At 46.7% G+C, this 16,277-nt stretch overlaps 1 protein-coding gene across 4 annotated transcripts; it reads right to left on the reverse strand.

Annotated features, from left to right (window-relative positions):
- Positions 1-1,276: 1,276 nt before the first annotated feature.
- ITPA (inosine triphosphatase) lies at positions 1,277-12,855 on the reverse strand. 4 transcript variants are annotated; one of them, XM_057502811.1, is made up of 9 exons: positions 12,700-12,850; positions 11,829-11,863; positions 10,650-10,707; positions 10,496-10,560; positions 7,066-7,139; positions 6,203-6,234; positions 5,586-5,701; positions 2,930-3,006; positions 1,277-1,737 (listed from the first exon to the last, which is right to left on the reverse strand). In XM_057502811.1, the coding sequence occupies exons 2-9, from the start codon at positions 11,838-11,840 to the stop codon at positions 1,596-1,598; spliced, it is 576 nt and encodes a 191-aa protein (XP_057358794.1). In that variant the 5' UTR covers positions 11,841-11,863; positions 12,700-12,850; the 3' UTR covers positions 1,277-1,595. The 4 variants fall into 4 exon arrangements, with proteins under 4 accessions (XP_057358794.1, XP_057358793.1, XP_057358792.1 ...); XM_057502810.1 differs by having other exon boundaries at positions 11,829-11,911; XM_057502809.1 differs by having other exon boundaries at positions 11,829-11,916; positions 12,668-12,836.
- Positions 12,856-16,277: the final 3,422 nt, after the last annotated feature.

Consider the following 16,277-nt stretch of genomic DNA (forward strand, 5'->3'; position numbering starts at 1 on the left):
GGAGACTGACTGGGAGACTGAAAACAGGCACGTGTAGGTCCGAACAGCAGTTCTGACCTCTCCGGTGTGTTGGGTGGCTCCTAGCTTTTATATTCAGAGGGCTTCGGGTGGAGCAGGGGCTGCGTCCGCACTGAGGGTGGTGGGGTGGGTGCGAGCATGTTCAGAGTTGTTTGTGGAGATGGGTAGCTGAAGGCTTAAAGGGGAACAGTGTACAGTGGGCCCAGGACAGAACGAGGAAGCTGAGCAGAAAATGCAAAGGGCTGTCCCACCCATGTGGCAAGTGACCCTTCTTTGGGGCCCCCTGCCCAGTGGCCTGAGTGTTTTCTGCAAGGGAGCCATGTCCAGAATCACCAGGCGGGAAGCAGGCAGGCCCCTAGCACCCCACATCTGAGCCCAGCCAGACACCACCCACCACCAGGGAGACAACTCAGGAGGCTGGGCCTGGCCATTGGCATTCACTAGGGAAACAACGGCTGGCAGATGAACTCCCTCATGGGCCACGGGGAACCAAAGAATTATACTCTCTCCTCACCCATACATGCTGTGCAGTGTAGGTGGGAAAACTGGCGAGACCCAGACCCCTGGGCCATGCTGCCAGCACTGGGGAACAGTAACCGGGGGGGACGTCCTCCAGAGCTGCCTGTGAGCACACAAGCCAGCCCGGGAGTGACTGGCAGCACTAAGCACCCCCCGCATCCCATCCCACACAACAGGTCTTTCTGAGCATCTTTGGGGTCGGGCACCTCTTACCAGAGAAACACCTGCAGGAAAGGCAAAGGAACCACCCCTAGCCCCTGAGGTGCCTCCCAGGGAATGGTGTCACCAGGACACAGTGAGGGTCTGGGGTAGCTGAGGCAGGCCTCCTGAGGGGCCTAGAGGCCCCAGGCTGAATGCGGCACATCAACCCAACTGGGGTCAAGGACTCCATCCCACCCCCCCACTATGAAAATGAACTTGACATTGCAATCATAGACCAGGATCTTAGCTGCTCTAAGGTGTATGGAACAAGTGTGCACTGCCTGCCACCTAACCCAGCAAACACCATGGAGGCCAGCTGGGCGGCAGTATCACTCAGTGAGTGGATGGCCAGCATGGATCTCACGTGTAAAAGGTCAGCGCATGACCTGAACAACAAAAGGAAAGATACAACACTCCTTCTAGCAAAGGCTCCCAAGCGCCCCTGGCACAGCGCCGCCCCTGTCCAGTAGTCCCACCCCCACCCGGGGGGTTCCTGCTCCTGCCAAAGGGGGCAAGTTTCAAGGCAGACATACCTAGCTTATTTTGGAAGCAAGTGTCTTCCCGTACTTTTATTTTGCTGCATTTCAAAAACATGAACAGCTATAGTTTGGTTCTTCCCCAAACCCTCAATCCTGCCATGGCTAGTTTAACTCCCAAAGACCTTTTTAAATCCCAGGCCTGGAGACTGCAGGGGAGACCACTGAAACCCCAAGGGCAAGAGAATGGTGTTCCTGCCCAGCGCTTCTCCAGGCAGAGCCAGCTGCCCTCCAGAGGGCCAGTGAGGCTGTCTCCACATCTCCAGGAAGTAGTAAGGGAAACATTTGGAGGGGTGTCTGCTCCGTGGGTGAGGTTCCAGGCTAGCCCTCCCCAGACCCCCGGCCAGAGTGGTCGTCACTAGCCCCAGGAGGGGTCAGGCTGCGGAAGTGTTCTTGCAGCTCTCGCAGAGCCCGGAAGCGATGGGAGATGGCATTCTTCTCAGCCTTGGGCATCTCGGCGTACCTAAGGGGCGGCAGCAGCACCTCAGAGGAGCCTGGACTCAGGGAAGGTGTGCATTCCTCACACCACCCTGCAGTCCCAGGAAAGGGCAGAGGAGCCACCAGCAAATTACAGTCAGTGTTAATTTTTAAAAAAATAGGATAATTTTAAATTCCCCTGTAGGTGAAACCCATATTAATGAGTACGGAAGGATGTTAAACTTGCGCTAGTGTGTCCAAAAGTCATTAAGGGAAACCGGGGACAGGGGGATGAGCTGCATGTTTGATCAGCTTTGTCATCTGTTGACAGGAAGCAGTGGGGCCTGACAGAGCAAACAGCAGTCTCCTCTAATGTGCTATGGGTGGGGAGGAGCGGGGGACAGAAGGCCAGTGGCCTGTCCTCCGTGTCAGGACTCCAGGGGGGTGAGAATCCCACATCCCTGTCATGGGCTTCCGATCTGTGCTGTCCAATAGGTGACCACTAGGCAGCCATATGTGGCCATTTAAATTTAAATCAATGGCAACTGAATAAAAATAATTTCTGTTCCTCAGCAGGCCTAACCATATTTTAAATGCTCCACAGCCACATGTGGCTAGTGGCTACTGGATTAGACAGAGAGAGAACATTTCTCTCACCAAAGACATCGTTGGACAGCGCCGCTTCACACGGCCCTCAGTCCTGCCTGCCTATAACAGCACCTCAGGGCACACTCCCCAACAGCCCCTCTAGTCTGGAAAATCTGATTCCAATAATGGCCAATGGGACTTGTCCCATGTAAACAAGGGGGGTTAGTGTGAAATACTGACAACGCTTGGCATTGGGAAGATTTAATGTGGTGCCGACCAAAGACCGCAGAAGTGTTAATGTTTATTCAAACTAGACAAGGGAGTCAGGAGATCATCCCACAAAACTATCTGGTTTATAGCTGACAAGCTAAGGGCAGAGAGGGGAAGCCACTGAAGTTACAGAGCTACCCTGCAGTGAGGTGGAGCCCGAGAGCCCAGGACTCCCAGCTCTGCCCGGCTGCCTCCCCCACTGTGGGCTGGGCCACCCAGATTCCTTTCACCCACCCCAGCAGAGCTGCCTTCAGCTGGAACAGCACGCTCAGAGCCTGGCCCCACCCATCTATGCATGCCTGCACCTGGGCGGGGTGCCCACCCAACCCAGACCGCTGCGCTCCTGACCCCACACCCCGAGAGAAACTGGAGCTCCTTACGTCTGCTCATATCCATCAGGCTGAAAGCAGGGGTCCCAGCCAAAGTCCCGGCAGCCTCGGGGTACAACAATCCGGCCCTGCCAGAGAATGGAGGGACAGGTATGTCACTGCATGTGGAGGGGATGTACTAGGAGGAAGGCAGCAGCCAGTTTGTGTTTGGTTAATGAATCTGGTTAAATCCTATTTACTCAAAATATGTGGTTTCAAGGGGTCCAAGATGCCTGCAAATGTTTGCCAAATGCATAAATAAAATGCAGAGTGGGACAGCTCTCCCCAAACATACATGAACCACATCCTTGACCAGCCCACCAGTGCCTCTGGAGCTACCCTCCCCCTCCACAGCTTTAACCAACTGTGACTTCATTGAGGAAGAGAGTCAACTTTGAGTAACTGATAGAAAACATTTTCTCCTAATAGGAAGTTGAGGGCCCTTAACTTAGCAGACAAGCCCTATGTCCACTACTATTATCGTATTTCTCAAAGTACAAAGGAGGCTCTAATAATTAAGTGAAATAACACAATTAGAAATTACTTAGCACAGTGTCCAATGCATAATGACCTTAATAAATACTTATAATGGGCACATTCCAACAGAAAAATGTTAACAGAGACAACCAAATTAGTCCAGTGTCACGAAATAGCATGTTGCCATGAAAGATTAAAAAAGAAAAAAGAAAAAAAAAGCTAATAAAAAAAAATACAAGGAAGTGGTAGAAGATGGGAGATTGGCCACATAAAAGTCAAGTTGTTCAGACCAAAGGCAAATTCTGCCTCTGCTAGAAGGGAGCTGTGTGACCAAGGTCAGTTACCAAAGCACTTGCAACCTCCCACACAACAAATGGTTTCTGAACATCTACAGTGGTGCAGGTAGTATTCTCAGCACTGGGGTCATAGCAGGCCTAGCCCTGCCCTCAAAGAATGGATCTCTTGAGTAAAACAGGCATTAAGTACACCAGTAAACAAATGAGTGGTTACCCAAGGCAAGTGCTTTAAAGGGAACAAACAGGGAACTGGGCCCAAGAAAGCAGGATGGAGTGACTTAGATGGGGAGCTCAGGGAAGGCCTCAGTGAGGAGGGAACACTGGCCCCAGAGAGGGCCAGGTAAGAACATTCTAAGTGGAGGACATAGCTGATGCCAAGGTCCTGAGATGGGGAAGATCTTGACACAGGCATTGCTGAAAGGATGACATAGTTGGGTTTAGAGAGCTCAGGTGGGAACAGAAGGAGAAACAGGGCTATTTCAGGTAAAGTGGGGGCTGGCAGGCAACAAAGTATGTAAAGCAGCCAAGGCTGGGGAGACAGTAAGGCATGGTGGGGACTGCGTTAACCAGGTCCTGTTATCAGGGACTATGGTTATTCAAACTTCTGAGTTTTGAGAGATCATTTTCAGTGAAAGTAGCAGACAACTGCAACCACATTTAAAACATTTAGCCAAGCAATTATGACCCAGCAATCCCACTTCTGGGTATATATCCCAGAGAACTAAAATCAGCATTACAAAGAGGAATTTGTAAACCCATGTTCATACTCTTCACATGCCTAGTCACAATAGCCAAAATGTGGAAGCAACCTAAATGTCCATTGACAGATGAATAAAGAAAATGTGGTACGTGTGTATGAACACACACACACACACACACATATACACACACACAACCAAATATTATTCAGCTTTAAAAAAGGAAATTCCATCATATGCTACAACATGAATGATCCTTGAGGAAATTATGCTAAGTGCAATAAGCCAGCCACAAAAATTAAGGACAAATACTGTATGATCCCACTTATATGAGGTGCCTAGAATGGTCAAGTCCACAGAGACAGAAAGTAGAACAGTGGTTGCCGGGATCTGGGGGCTGGTGGAAGGCAAGGGGAACTGTTCAATGGCACAGTTTCAATTATGCAAGATGAAATAGTTCTAGACATCTGTTATACAACAGTATACATATAGTTAACACTACTGTACTGTACAATTAAAAATGGTGAAGATGGTAACTTTTATATTATGTGTTTTACAGTAATAAAAAATTTTTTAGCCAAACAGGGCAACATGAAACATCTGTGTACAGCCCCCAATGGAGCCTCTGGTGAAGGGCTTTGTGGGCCATGGTGGGGCTCTGGATTTTATCCTGGGCAGAAGGGACTAATCACAGGAGTGATGTGCACTCCAGACAAGGAGGGAACGGATGGGCTGCGGGGGAGCAGGCCAGCCCAAAGGTTAGTTTGTACCCTCTTAGAAGCAGCTAAACCTAAGGATCTGATACGTAGGCATGGGGGTGTGGAAGGGCAGCTGGGGGAAGAATGAGTTGGGAGAAGTAAGATTCTATATGACCAGGAAAAGCTGGAAAGGCCGTGAAATATTCAAGGGAAGTTTGGAGAAGTTGGCTGAAATGGAGCCTGAAGAGCTGTCACCCTGTTTCCACATCTGCTTTGCTTCACAGGAGGGCACACAGTGCAGAGCTCTGGGTATACCAGGCCTTAGCAGCTGTGACCCATTTTGCGCTTCCCAGAAACACCAGCCTCAGGGGTCAAATACATTCCGGATTGACAGTGCTTCTAGCTGTGGTGCCAGGGGCACGTCTAGGCAAGCCTGGGTGACAAGCTCACACTGCAGTGCCCTCTGGCGGCGCGTGGGAGAACCAGCATGGGTACGCACCGAGGTCCGGCCCCGGAACAGACGCACTGGTGCGCCCGGGTCCCCGGTGCTGAGCGCGAACGTGCAGAGTGCATAGGCGGACTTGTCCTCAAATCCGGCCAGGAGCTGGTGGAGACCTGCGGGTGGGCGCAGTGAAGGCTCAGCGCAGTCTTGCTGCTCAGCCCCCACCCCCACCACTGAGGCCTGGGATGGTGGGGAGAAGGCCCCAATTTGGAGGGCTTACATGCCCCATCAGACAGGCTTTGTGGTGATAACCCTAGAAGCGGGTGACGGGGACATGGGGTTCATCATTCAACTCTATTTTATGAGGCCAGGAGAAGCAGGCAGCCCCCCATTTCCCAGGCCCTGGACAAGGCACAGAGAAGCAAACAGTCAACAGAGCCAGTCTTCTCAGCAGAGTTCAAACTACCTTTGTCTCAAACCCACAACTCCCAACAGCCCTTCCCCACCACTCTTTCCATATCTCAGCTCTCTCTGGGGCCCAGGGTGGGGAAACTGAGGTGAACCGAGGCTCCATGGTGGGGGCACAACCTGAGATTCTGACTACAAGTTGGACCCTTCCCCTAGACCATCTTTGGATCCTCAATTCCCAACAGATCTAAAGGGGAAATAAATACCTTCAGGCTTTAATTTCTCCAGAAACCACTTGCTGCAAGAGAAATAAAAGTTGAGTCAGACACCAGAAGTGGATGGACCTTCCTACCACCTTCTTCTCTGTCCTGCACCCCCCAGGATTAGAGCCCCAGGTCAGCCAAGGGGACATAATAAATAACGTGTCAGCTCAAAATGAAGAGAAATAACCCAATAGGAAAAAGAAAATGGGGCCAATAGGCAATGCACAGATGAATAAAACCAATGAGGGCCTCAACCTCACTGTTAATTAGAAAAATGTGAATTAAAACTGAACATTTCATACTCTCCACACTGAAAAATATTAAAAAGTCATAATACTCAATGCTGGTAAGGGTATGGAGCAATGTATAGGGTAAATAAAAATGTGTAAGAGTTCTACTGTCTTGGCAAACGTGTTTGGCAATCCAAATGTGAAAGACCCACAGCTCTAACAGCACTTCTGTGCATGTGGCCTCCGACCCTCCAGAGGGCAATTCATATTGGGGTATCTGTACCCTAGAGACACACTAAGACTTTCTGAGGGGCTCCAGGGCACTGCATACTTTTAAGCAAATCTATTTTCAGATCTCAACTTCCTTATTTCCTCTTTCCTGAAACTGATCTGCCTATGAATGTACTTCTCCAATGGGTGGGTTACCCTTGCCCATCTCCACTTACACAATCACATTCTCACACTTCACAAAAGAAAGGCATGCCTCTCCCCCATCCCTAATCCTTCCTCAGGACACTCTGAAATATTGCTGTTGATGCCAAGACAGTGACTGACCCACAATATCATGTAACCAATCATTTCAAAGTTCAGGTGGCTTTGTAGCCAAAGCCCTGTAAGGGGATGGGGAGCACTCACATGTAAGGACCAGGGAGGCCTCCGAGGGCATTGAAGCACAGACAGGTGTCCTCTACTAGAACGGGCCCCTGTACCTGCCACACAAGGAAATGCAGCCCTGAGACGTGTGATCAGCAACAGGCTCTCCCCTGCCCACAGCTATTTGGGACCTGCCTGCTGTCCAATAGCCTTTGGCTAATCTCTTATCTTTATTTTAGAGATAAGGACACCTTGGCTGATCTCTTATCTTCATTTTAGGGATAAGGATACCATAGTTAATCTCCTATCTTCATTTCAGAGATAGGGACACCTAACTTTGGCAGGTTTCACAGCTTGCTCCAGGCACAGCAACAGGGGAGCTGGGATTCATACTCAGGCTGCCTGACTCTTCATAAGGTGTCCTTCTCAGTTTCACTGACGTGTGTGAGTGCAGGAGTCAATGGGTGTGGGGATAATGTAGGGGCTGAAATGTATGTATCTGAAAACTGGGGAGAGACAATTATTTCTATGTGTTGGTCTGGAAGGACACCATGCAGTCAAGGTTGAGAAAAGTATATTAGACATACAGAGAAGACATAAGACGCATTCTCCTTAAAGTTTTCCAAAAAATAGAAGAGGGGGGAATACTTCCAAACTCATTCTATGAAGCCAGCATCACCCTAATACCAAAACCAGGCAATGACACCACCCAAAAAGAAAATTATAGACCAATATTCCTGATGAACATAGATGCAAAAATACTCAAGAAAATATTAGCAAACTGAATTAAAAAATACATCAAGAGGATCATACACCATGACCAAGTGGGATTCATCTCAGGGATGCAAGGATGGTACAACATTCGAAAATCCATCAACATCATCCACCACAGCAACAAAAAGGACAAAAACCACATGATCATCTCCATAGACACTGAAAAAGCATTCGACAAAATTCAACATCCATTCATGATAAAAACTTTCAATAAAATGGGGATAGAGGGCAAGTACCTCAACATAATAAAGGCCATATATGACAAACCCACAGCCAACATCACCAACATCATACTGAACAGCGAGAAGCTGAAAGCTCTTCCTCTAAGATCAGGAACAAGACAGGATGCCCACTCTCCCCCCTGTTATTCAACATAGTACTGGAGGTCCTAGCCACGGCAATCAGACAAAACAAAGAAATACAAGGCATCCAGATTGGTAAAGAAGAAGTCAAACTGTCACTATTTGTGGATGGCATGATAGTGTACATAAAACACCCTAAAGATTCCACTCCCAAACTACTAGAACTAATATCTGAATTCAGCCAAGTTGCAGGATACAAAATTAATACACAGAAATCTGTTGTATTCCTTTACACTAATGATGAACTAGCAGAAAGAGAAATCAGGAAAACAATTCCATTCACAATTGCATCAAAAATAATAAAATTCCTAGGAATAAACCTAATCAAGGAAGTTAAAGACCTATACCCTGAAAACTACAAGACACTCTTAAGAGAAATTAAAGAGGACACTAACAAATGGAAACTCATCCCATGCTCTTGGCTAGGAAGAATTAATATCATCAAAATGGCCATCCTGCCCAAAGCAATCTACAGATTCAATGCAATACCTATCAAATTACCAACAGCATTCTAAAACAAACTGGGACAAATAGTTTTAAAAATCATATGGAACCGCAGAAGACTCCAAATAGCCAAAGCAATCTGAGAAGGAAGAATAAAGCAGGGGGGATCTCGCTTCCCAACTTCAAGCTCTACTACAAAGCCACAGTAATTAAGACAATTTGGTACTGGCACAAGAACAGACCCACAGACCAGTGGAGCAGAATAGAGAGTCCAGATATTAACCCAAACATATATGGTCAATTAATATAGGATAAAAGAGCCATGGACACACAATGGGGAAATGACAGTCTCTTCAACAGCTGGTGTTGGCAAAACTGGACAGCTACGTGTAAGAGAATGAAACTGGATCACTGTCTAACCCCATACACAAAAGTAAATTCGAAATGGATCAAAGACCTGAATGTAAGTCATGAAAACATAAAACTCTTAAAAAAATATATAGGCAAAAATCTCTTGGACATAAACATGGGCAACTTCTTCATGAACATATCTCCCCACACAAGGAAAACAAAAGCAAAAATGAACAAGTGGGACTATATCAAGCTGAAAAGCTTCTGTACAGCAAAGGACATCATCAACAAAACAAAAAGGCATCCTACAGTATGGGAGAATATATTCATAAATGACAGATCTGATAAAGGGTTGACATCCAAAATATATAAAGAGCTCACACACCTCAACGAACAAAAAGCAAATAATCCAATTAAAAAATGGTCAGAGGAGCTGAACAGACAGTTCTCCAAAGAAGAAATTCAGATGGCCAACAGACACATGAAAAGATGCTCCACATCGCTAGTCATCAGAGAAATGCAAATTAAAACTACAATGAGATATCACCTCACACCAGTAAGGATCGCCACCATCCAAAAGACAAACAACAACAAATGTTGGTGAGGATGTGGAGAAAGGGGAACCCTCCTACACTGCTGGTGGGAATGTAAACTAGTTCAACCATTGTGGAAAGCAGTATGGAGGTTCCTCAAAAAACTAAAAATAGAAATACCATTTGACCCAGGAATCCCACTCCTAGGAATTTATCCTAAGAATGCAGAAGCCCAGTTTGAAAAAGACAGATGCACCCCTATGTTTATCACAGCCCTGTTTACAATAGCCAAGAAATGGAAGCAACCTAAGGGTCCAACAGTAGATGAATGGATAAAAAAGATGTGGTACATATACACAATGGAATACTACTCAGCCATACGAAGAAAACAAATCCTACCATTTGCAACAACATGGATGGAGCTAGAGGGTATTATGCTCAGTGAAATAAGCCATGCGGAGAAAGACAAGTATCAAATGATTTCCCTCATCTGTGGAGTATAACAGCAAAGAAAAAACTGAAGGAGCAAAACAGCAGCAGACTCATAGAACCCAAGAATGGACTAACAGTGACCAAAGGGAGAGGGACTGGGGAGGATGGGTGGGAAGGGAGGGAAAAGGGGGCATTACTATTAGCAGAGATAATATGGGGTGGGGCACAGGGAAGGCTGTACAACACAGAGAAGGCAAGTAGTGATTCTATAGCATCTTACTATGCTGATGGACAGTAACTGTAATAGGGTAGGTGGGGAGGACTTGGTGATGGGGGGAGTCTAGTAAACATAATGTTCCTCATGTAATTGTAGATTAATGATACCAAAAAAAAAAAGAAAGAAAGTAAAAAAGAAAAGAACGCATTACAGGGTCAACTTTAACTGACTCCAATCTAGCTCAGCCTGGGCAGGTCCTCGGACAAACTGTGCCCTATTGTTCCCCACCCATCCCCAGTATGCAGAGGCCCCAGGAGCCACCAGGACAAGGGAGCGAGGGACATGCATGGAGCAAGCACCTGGCGAGCTGCCTCCTGACACTTCTGTATGGAAATCTCATCAGGCTCTCCCTGGTACTCCGGCACTTATTGGAGAAACAGACACACAGAGAGAGTCAGGTCATGGGGAGACAGAGAACTCAAATCATTTTTCAAAAGTAAAACAGGGACATACAGTCAATTTTCTGTGCCACCAAAGTGCATGGAAACTTCTCTCCTAGAATCTGAATGACCTGTTCCAAAATGAAAGAACATTTATCACCATTTGTTAACAATTCCCCATTACTATAAAACTGACATCTGCCTTTCTCTTCAGGTAACTCTCTTGCCAGTCCCCTAAAGCTTACCAAATCAGGCCCAGGAACCTCACCCCTGCCTTCAGGGTTCCACTCCAGCAGATCAACTCCCCCATCTCCTCATCCTCCTAGTCCTCCTACCTCAGGTCTGTGTCCATGCTAAAACCCCATCCAGAAACGCTCTTCCCCTTCCCAATGTTCCCAGAAATCCTACCTATCCTCCTAGGCCAGGAATTCCCCATCAGGAGTTACCCAGAATTCAGGAGGCCTGCAAACTTTGATGGGAAAAAATACCTATTTCCACTAATCCCTAGCTGAAATTCAGCATCTCTTTCAATTGTGAATATAGAAAACAAACTGAAATAGCATTAGCAGCTCCTGTGACCTTTAAACCTATTAAAATCAGAGGTCGTCATATCCCATTACAGTCATAGCAGGTATCACAAGATACTGTTTATAATCCTCAGTATTTTTAAATTACAGTAACAAACAATGCTAGAATGAACCTTTCACTGCATTTATAAAATATATGTGACCAGTCACAAATATTTGTGATATGTTGAAAACTGTACTCCAGTAGAATTGGTTTCCTTTGCAATCCTACGTATTTTATTTTGTCCATTTAAAAATATTTTCCTGAAAAAGGGTTCATAGGCATCACCAGTCTACTAATGGGTACCAAGGGATGAAGAGTTAAGATTCCCTGTTCTAGACCAACCTCAAGTCCATCTTCTCCAATGAGCCTCGTCTAGCCACTGCAGCCTTTTCTTTAAATGTGGGAGGGCCATAGTCTCAAGCAAAGGCAGAGATGGGCTTGGGAGTTGGCACCCACCATCCTGCATGGGGCTCTGTTCAGGATGGCACTGACTGCTCGACTGGTCTGGCCTGAGGATACCAAACCTTTTATCAGCACAGGGCTCTGGCTCCTGTACTGGCATAGAAGTGCCATCTGTCCCAATACTTATGCATAAATGAAGGGTTCCCTAATAACTGCACCCCACTCGTCTGCCTCAGACACATCTAGTGGATGTGGTCTTGATCCGTCCCACAAGACCTACCTCCTTGGCCATGGATCTCTGAGCAGGAACAAACCCTTGACACAAGCAAGATCGGTCAAAGGTGATGTCCAGCAGAAGCCTCACTGCCCTCTCCACCAGGAGGGAAGGAAGCAGAAAACCCCAACAGGAGAAGGGATAAGCATTCAGAGAGAACTACAAGGACAAGCCAGCCCCTGGAGAAACTTCTCAAGTCCTGTGGGACACCATAACATTGTATTCCCACAAGTCACCTAGTAGTTTACATGAGCTACCTGTGTACCTTTTATTTGCAGCCAAAGATGTTCCATCAACCTCTAGAATCCTCAGAGCTAGCCACAAAGTCCCTGTAGGCAGGAACTTTGGATCCACTGCCTCCTTCACTCCTCCTCTCCATTGCGCTGTGAAGCGGACCTCGCACATTAGCCCCCTTTCACAGATGCGGAAAGAGGCCAGGAGAGGTTGAGGGCCACATTTCTGGACAGGTGTGGCGTGAACGGCTCTGCCTGCTTGCCTGTCCCATGCCCTGTCCAAACCCCCAGACCAGCAGAGTGGTCTGGATCAGATCAAAAGGGTTGTCGGAGTCAGGGTTTGAGGTCTCGCTTAACATGTGATTAGGACAGGTGCGAAGGACCCCGCCAATCCTTCCACTCTTGCGGCCCCTGGGCTCACAAGTCCTGTGCCCGGGTCTGTCAAGGCCCTCATTCTATCAAGCCCAACCCCGGCCCGCCCCCACTCCACACACGCAGCCATTCGACTCCGCTGCCCCATCCTGTACCACACACCCAGTTCCGCCTCTCTGTTTCCCCTCCTCCACCCTATACCCAGCCGGCCTTGCCACACGCTACGCTACCCCCAGCCACCTCCTGGCCAGACTTCCACACCCTCTCGGCACCTCCTCCAGCTTTTTGGCGTTCCCTGTGACAAACACGATTTTTTTCCCGGCCAAGGAGGCCGCCATGGTGATGCCCGGTGAGCAGGCCGACCTGCCGGAAGCCCTTCTGCCTGGAGTCTCGGCACTTCCGGCTGTCCCGGAAGGGGGCGGATCAGCTTTCGGCCGAGGGTCTTGGGAGGTGCAGCCTCGGGACCCGATTACGCTCCCTGGGCCCCGGCGACAGCCTCCCTGCTTTCGGGACGGAAAGGTCGCCGCGCTGAGCACTCAGATTCCTTGCTCAGTCTCCCCGGGAGCATAACGCCCCTTTCCTGGATAAGCAGCCCGGGGCGTCGGGACGCTAGAAGAGAGGAAAGTGGCTCAGCCCCCTTCCACCCACCAAATTGCGAGGCCTTCCAGAGACTGAAGGTTGAGTGTGTCAGATCTCCCAAGAGATGCCGTCTTCCAGCACCAGAAGAAATAGTTAAGACCCCCGCCTCACCCCTGTTCTCTCCCCTCTTTAGGACTGGGGCACCGAAGGAAGCAAAAACTCCCTCGTCCCTACCCCGAGGTCGGTGATGAGCTGCGTGCAGTCCTGTGTTCTGTCTGGACCTTGGAAGTGCCAGCTCTGATCTACTTGATTGATTTAATTTTACGATTATTGAAGCGTAATTGACATATTAGTTTTAGGTGTACGTGATTCGGTATTTGTGTACATTGAAGAATGATGACCACAGTAAATCTAGTTAACATCTGTTACCATACGGAGTTACAAAAAAACTTGAGGCAAGACCTCTAAATTACTGTTAGCAACTTTCAAATATTTTTTGTTTTTTTATTTTATTTTTTTCCACAGGAGAAAAGACAAGATTTATTTTTGTTTTTGTTTTTTTAGATTCCAGTACTTGAATGTGAATTTAAACTTGGCATAGTCTAAAGCAAGCCCAGTCTTTTCACACATCTCTCAGGTTTGTGACCTCAGTATTTTGGCTCCCTTCTCCCTCCAGCCTCTCAAATCCATCATCCCTTCGTCTTGCCCCTACCCCCAACACAGCAAAAAGTAAAAAGGCCCCCAACAGGGTCTACCTATGCAACAGACCTGGACCCACTGCTGATAGTCCCATTGGACAAATCTTTGTCACCCTCATCAGCAGCCACAGGTCGACAGCAAGGGCAGATTCAGGATGGGCTATGCTCCTAAAAAGGCTACACTTGTTACAGGAGCATTGGAAGCTTGAAAGTCTATCAGTGCCCAGATTAATTATTTTGCTGAATGTCATTGCCTGCTGATAATCTCAAATATTTTTTTGGCCCTAGAATTTGTCCTTGGGAAATATCCAGAAATTCTGTGCTGTCTAAAACCTTTGCTCAGTGACCTTAGGATAGCAGGACTATTACACAGACCCAAAGGTGTTACTGTGACCTGGGGCAGGTCTTGATGTTTCTTGTCAGTGCCCTTTCCATGGTGTGATTTGTGATGCTCTTGGAGTTGATCTGGGAAGCAGTGGTTAGTTCAGGGAATGGGTCCCTGCTGTCCCCAACCCCATGTCATTTGGCTTCTATCTTCATGACATCATGGAGAATCTCCAGGAGGTGGAAAGGCAGAGGAGGTTCCCCCCACAAAGCTGTCTTCCTGGCTGTTGAGAGTTTCAACTACAGCCTCAGGCTAGGAGGAGCTTGCCGGGGATGTACACCCAGTGTACCACCCAGACAAGCACCACATGTTATGGTCAGTACAACGATCCTGTGAGCACTGGGTGCTGGGGGAACCACCAAGGTTGCGGAGGCCTGGACAATCACCCAGCAAGCTACAGGAGTGCATGAAGAGTTATTAAGGAGGGAGTATTGTGAGTGGGTATTCATTTTAGATAGACCTCACTCTAAGTCTGAAAGCTTGGAGTCTAAGAGCTTGGGGGTGGGAGGGTGGTGGGGGAGATATATGAATACCCAAAATTGTATGCAAAAGTTTGTGTATGTGTGATATTTGGTCAGGACTCTTGGTAGCAGTAACAGAAGTCCTAGGGAACAACAAAACAAAAAAGAAATGTCTTGATTGATTGGCTTAAATGATAAACGCAGATATAAAAAGATAGTCAAGTTCTTAGTTGCTCTGAACATAAAAGGGGATTACATGAGTCTTTCATGCATTAAACATGCATTAAACAGTGTGCTAGAGTTAAAATACATGAATTTTTACCACCTTTAGAAGGAATATGACAGGAAATCTCTGCCAACTTTGAGGGGAACCCAGTTAAGCAAAGAAGGATGATTCTTGCTGTCATTTGGAGGGCAAGGGCTTGTTAGGTCCTGTCAATCCTTCCTGTGAAGTAGTCCTTGAATCAGTCCCCTCCTCTCCAACTACACTGCTACTGTCGTAAATCCAGCTCTATTCTGTTCTTACAGCATAGTAGCAGCTTTCTCACTGTTAGTCTCATTGCCATCTCCCACCCCGTCCAAAAACCTGAAGTGCCATGCTTGGGGGCCAGGACTCTGGGAACTTCAAATGAAAGTTATAAAAGTGGTATCTCTATTGACAATTTGTTAGTTTGACCTTCCACAAAACTTTCTGTGCACTTGCAAATTACACACAAAAATGTATATAAAGCCTTGATTTTTACTAATAAAACTTTTTATTATGGAAAATTTCAAACTTACACAAGAATGGCAAACTTAAAATAGAAAACAGCATATAATGACCTTTTATATACCCATCACCTAACTAACAATTACCAATATTTGCTATTTTTATTTCACCTATCCTGGGCTTTTTGCTTGCTTGTTTAAAATTTAGCTTAAAATGCAAAATATGAAACATTCCAAATTTAGAATAAAATAGATGCTTAAATTCCCACCATTCCAATGTGGTGTATGTTGTTAACGTGTTGCTCTATATTCCCAAATCTAACCCTTATTCGATCTTCATTTGTTATCACTCACACAAAAAGCTTCATACTACTGTAATAGCAAATTCCCGACACTTGTTATTTGCTTTTTAAAAAATCTTGAGACTACGTCCTGCTCCCAGCTTTGTTTTAAACAGCTTTATCGAGGTATAATTCGTCCTGATTTTTGGGAGATTCTCTGGAATTAAAGGGAAAGCTAAATTCCCAATGGATATTCAAACTCAAGTGCTTACTATGGAATCTGGATTATTAATTCTCATACAGCTAACTTTGTTAGCTTTAGGTCTGAATATAAAAATATATCACAGTTTAAATAGATTAAGTCCCTCCTTCTCGCCTTTTAACGAAATCAACGTCACTGATGCAGATTAAGTTGTGCCCTTAATTCATCATCTTCCTTCTTCAAAGGTAACCTTTATCCTGAAGTTGGTGTGTACCATTCCCAAGCATCTTTTTGTACTTTTTCCACATGTGTATGTCGCAAAAACACTATGTGTTATTGTTTAGTGTTTTAAAAACATATATAAATGTTGTCGCACTGCATATAACCTTTTGCAATAACTCCCACCCAACGTTATATTTCTTCTACGTCCCCCAAATTAATTTTAAAGTAAAAAATTAAGGATCCTGCGCTGCCTGCGACCTGCGGAGGGACCCGAGTGGTGGGCGGAGCCGAGAAGGGCTATGGGAGGGGTCACA

The sequence above is a fragment of the Manis pentadactyla genome, chromosome 5, assembly GCF_030020395.1.
Source record: "Manis pentadactyla isolate mManPen7 chromosome 5, mManPen7.hap1, whole genome shotgun sequence".
Lineage (NCBI taxonomy): Eukaryota > Metazoa > Chordata > Mammalia > Pholidota > Manidae > Manis > Manis pentadactyla.

Bases quoted from the DNA above. Each gene is read 5' to 3' on its own strand.
- ITPA (XM_057502809.1), bottom strand. From the start codon at position 12,765: ATGGCGGCCTCCTTGGCCGGGAAAAAAATCGTGTTTGTCACAGGGAAC. The intron at 5,702-6,202 runs GTATTTATTTCC...GCCCACCCGCAG, and splicing joins GGAGAAATTAAAGCCTGAAG to GTCTCCACCAGCTCCTGGCC. The intron at 1,738-2,929 runs GTAAGGAGCTCC...GCCGCCCCTTAG, and splicing joins CCTGATGGATATGAGCAGAC to GTACGCCGAGATGCCCAAGG.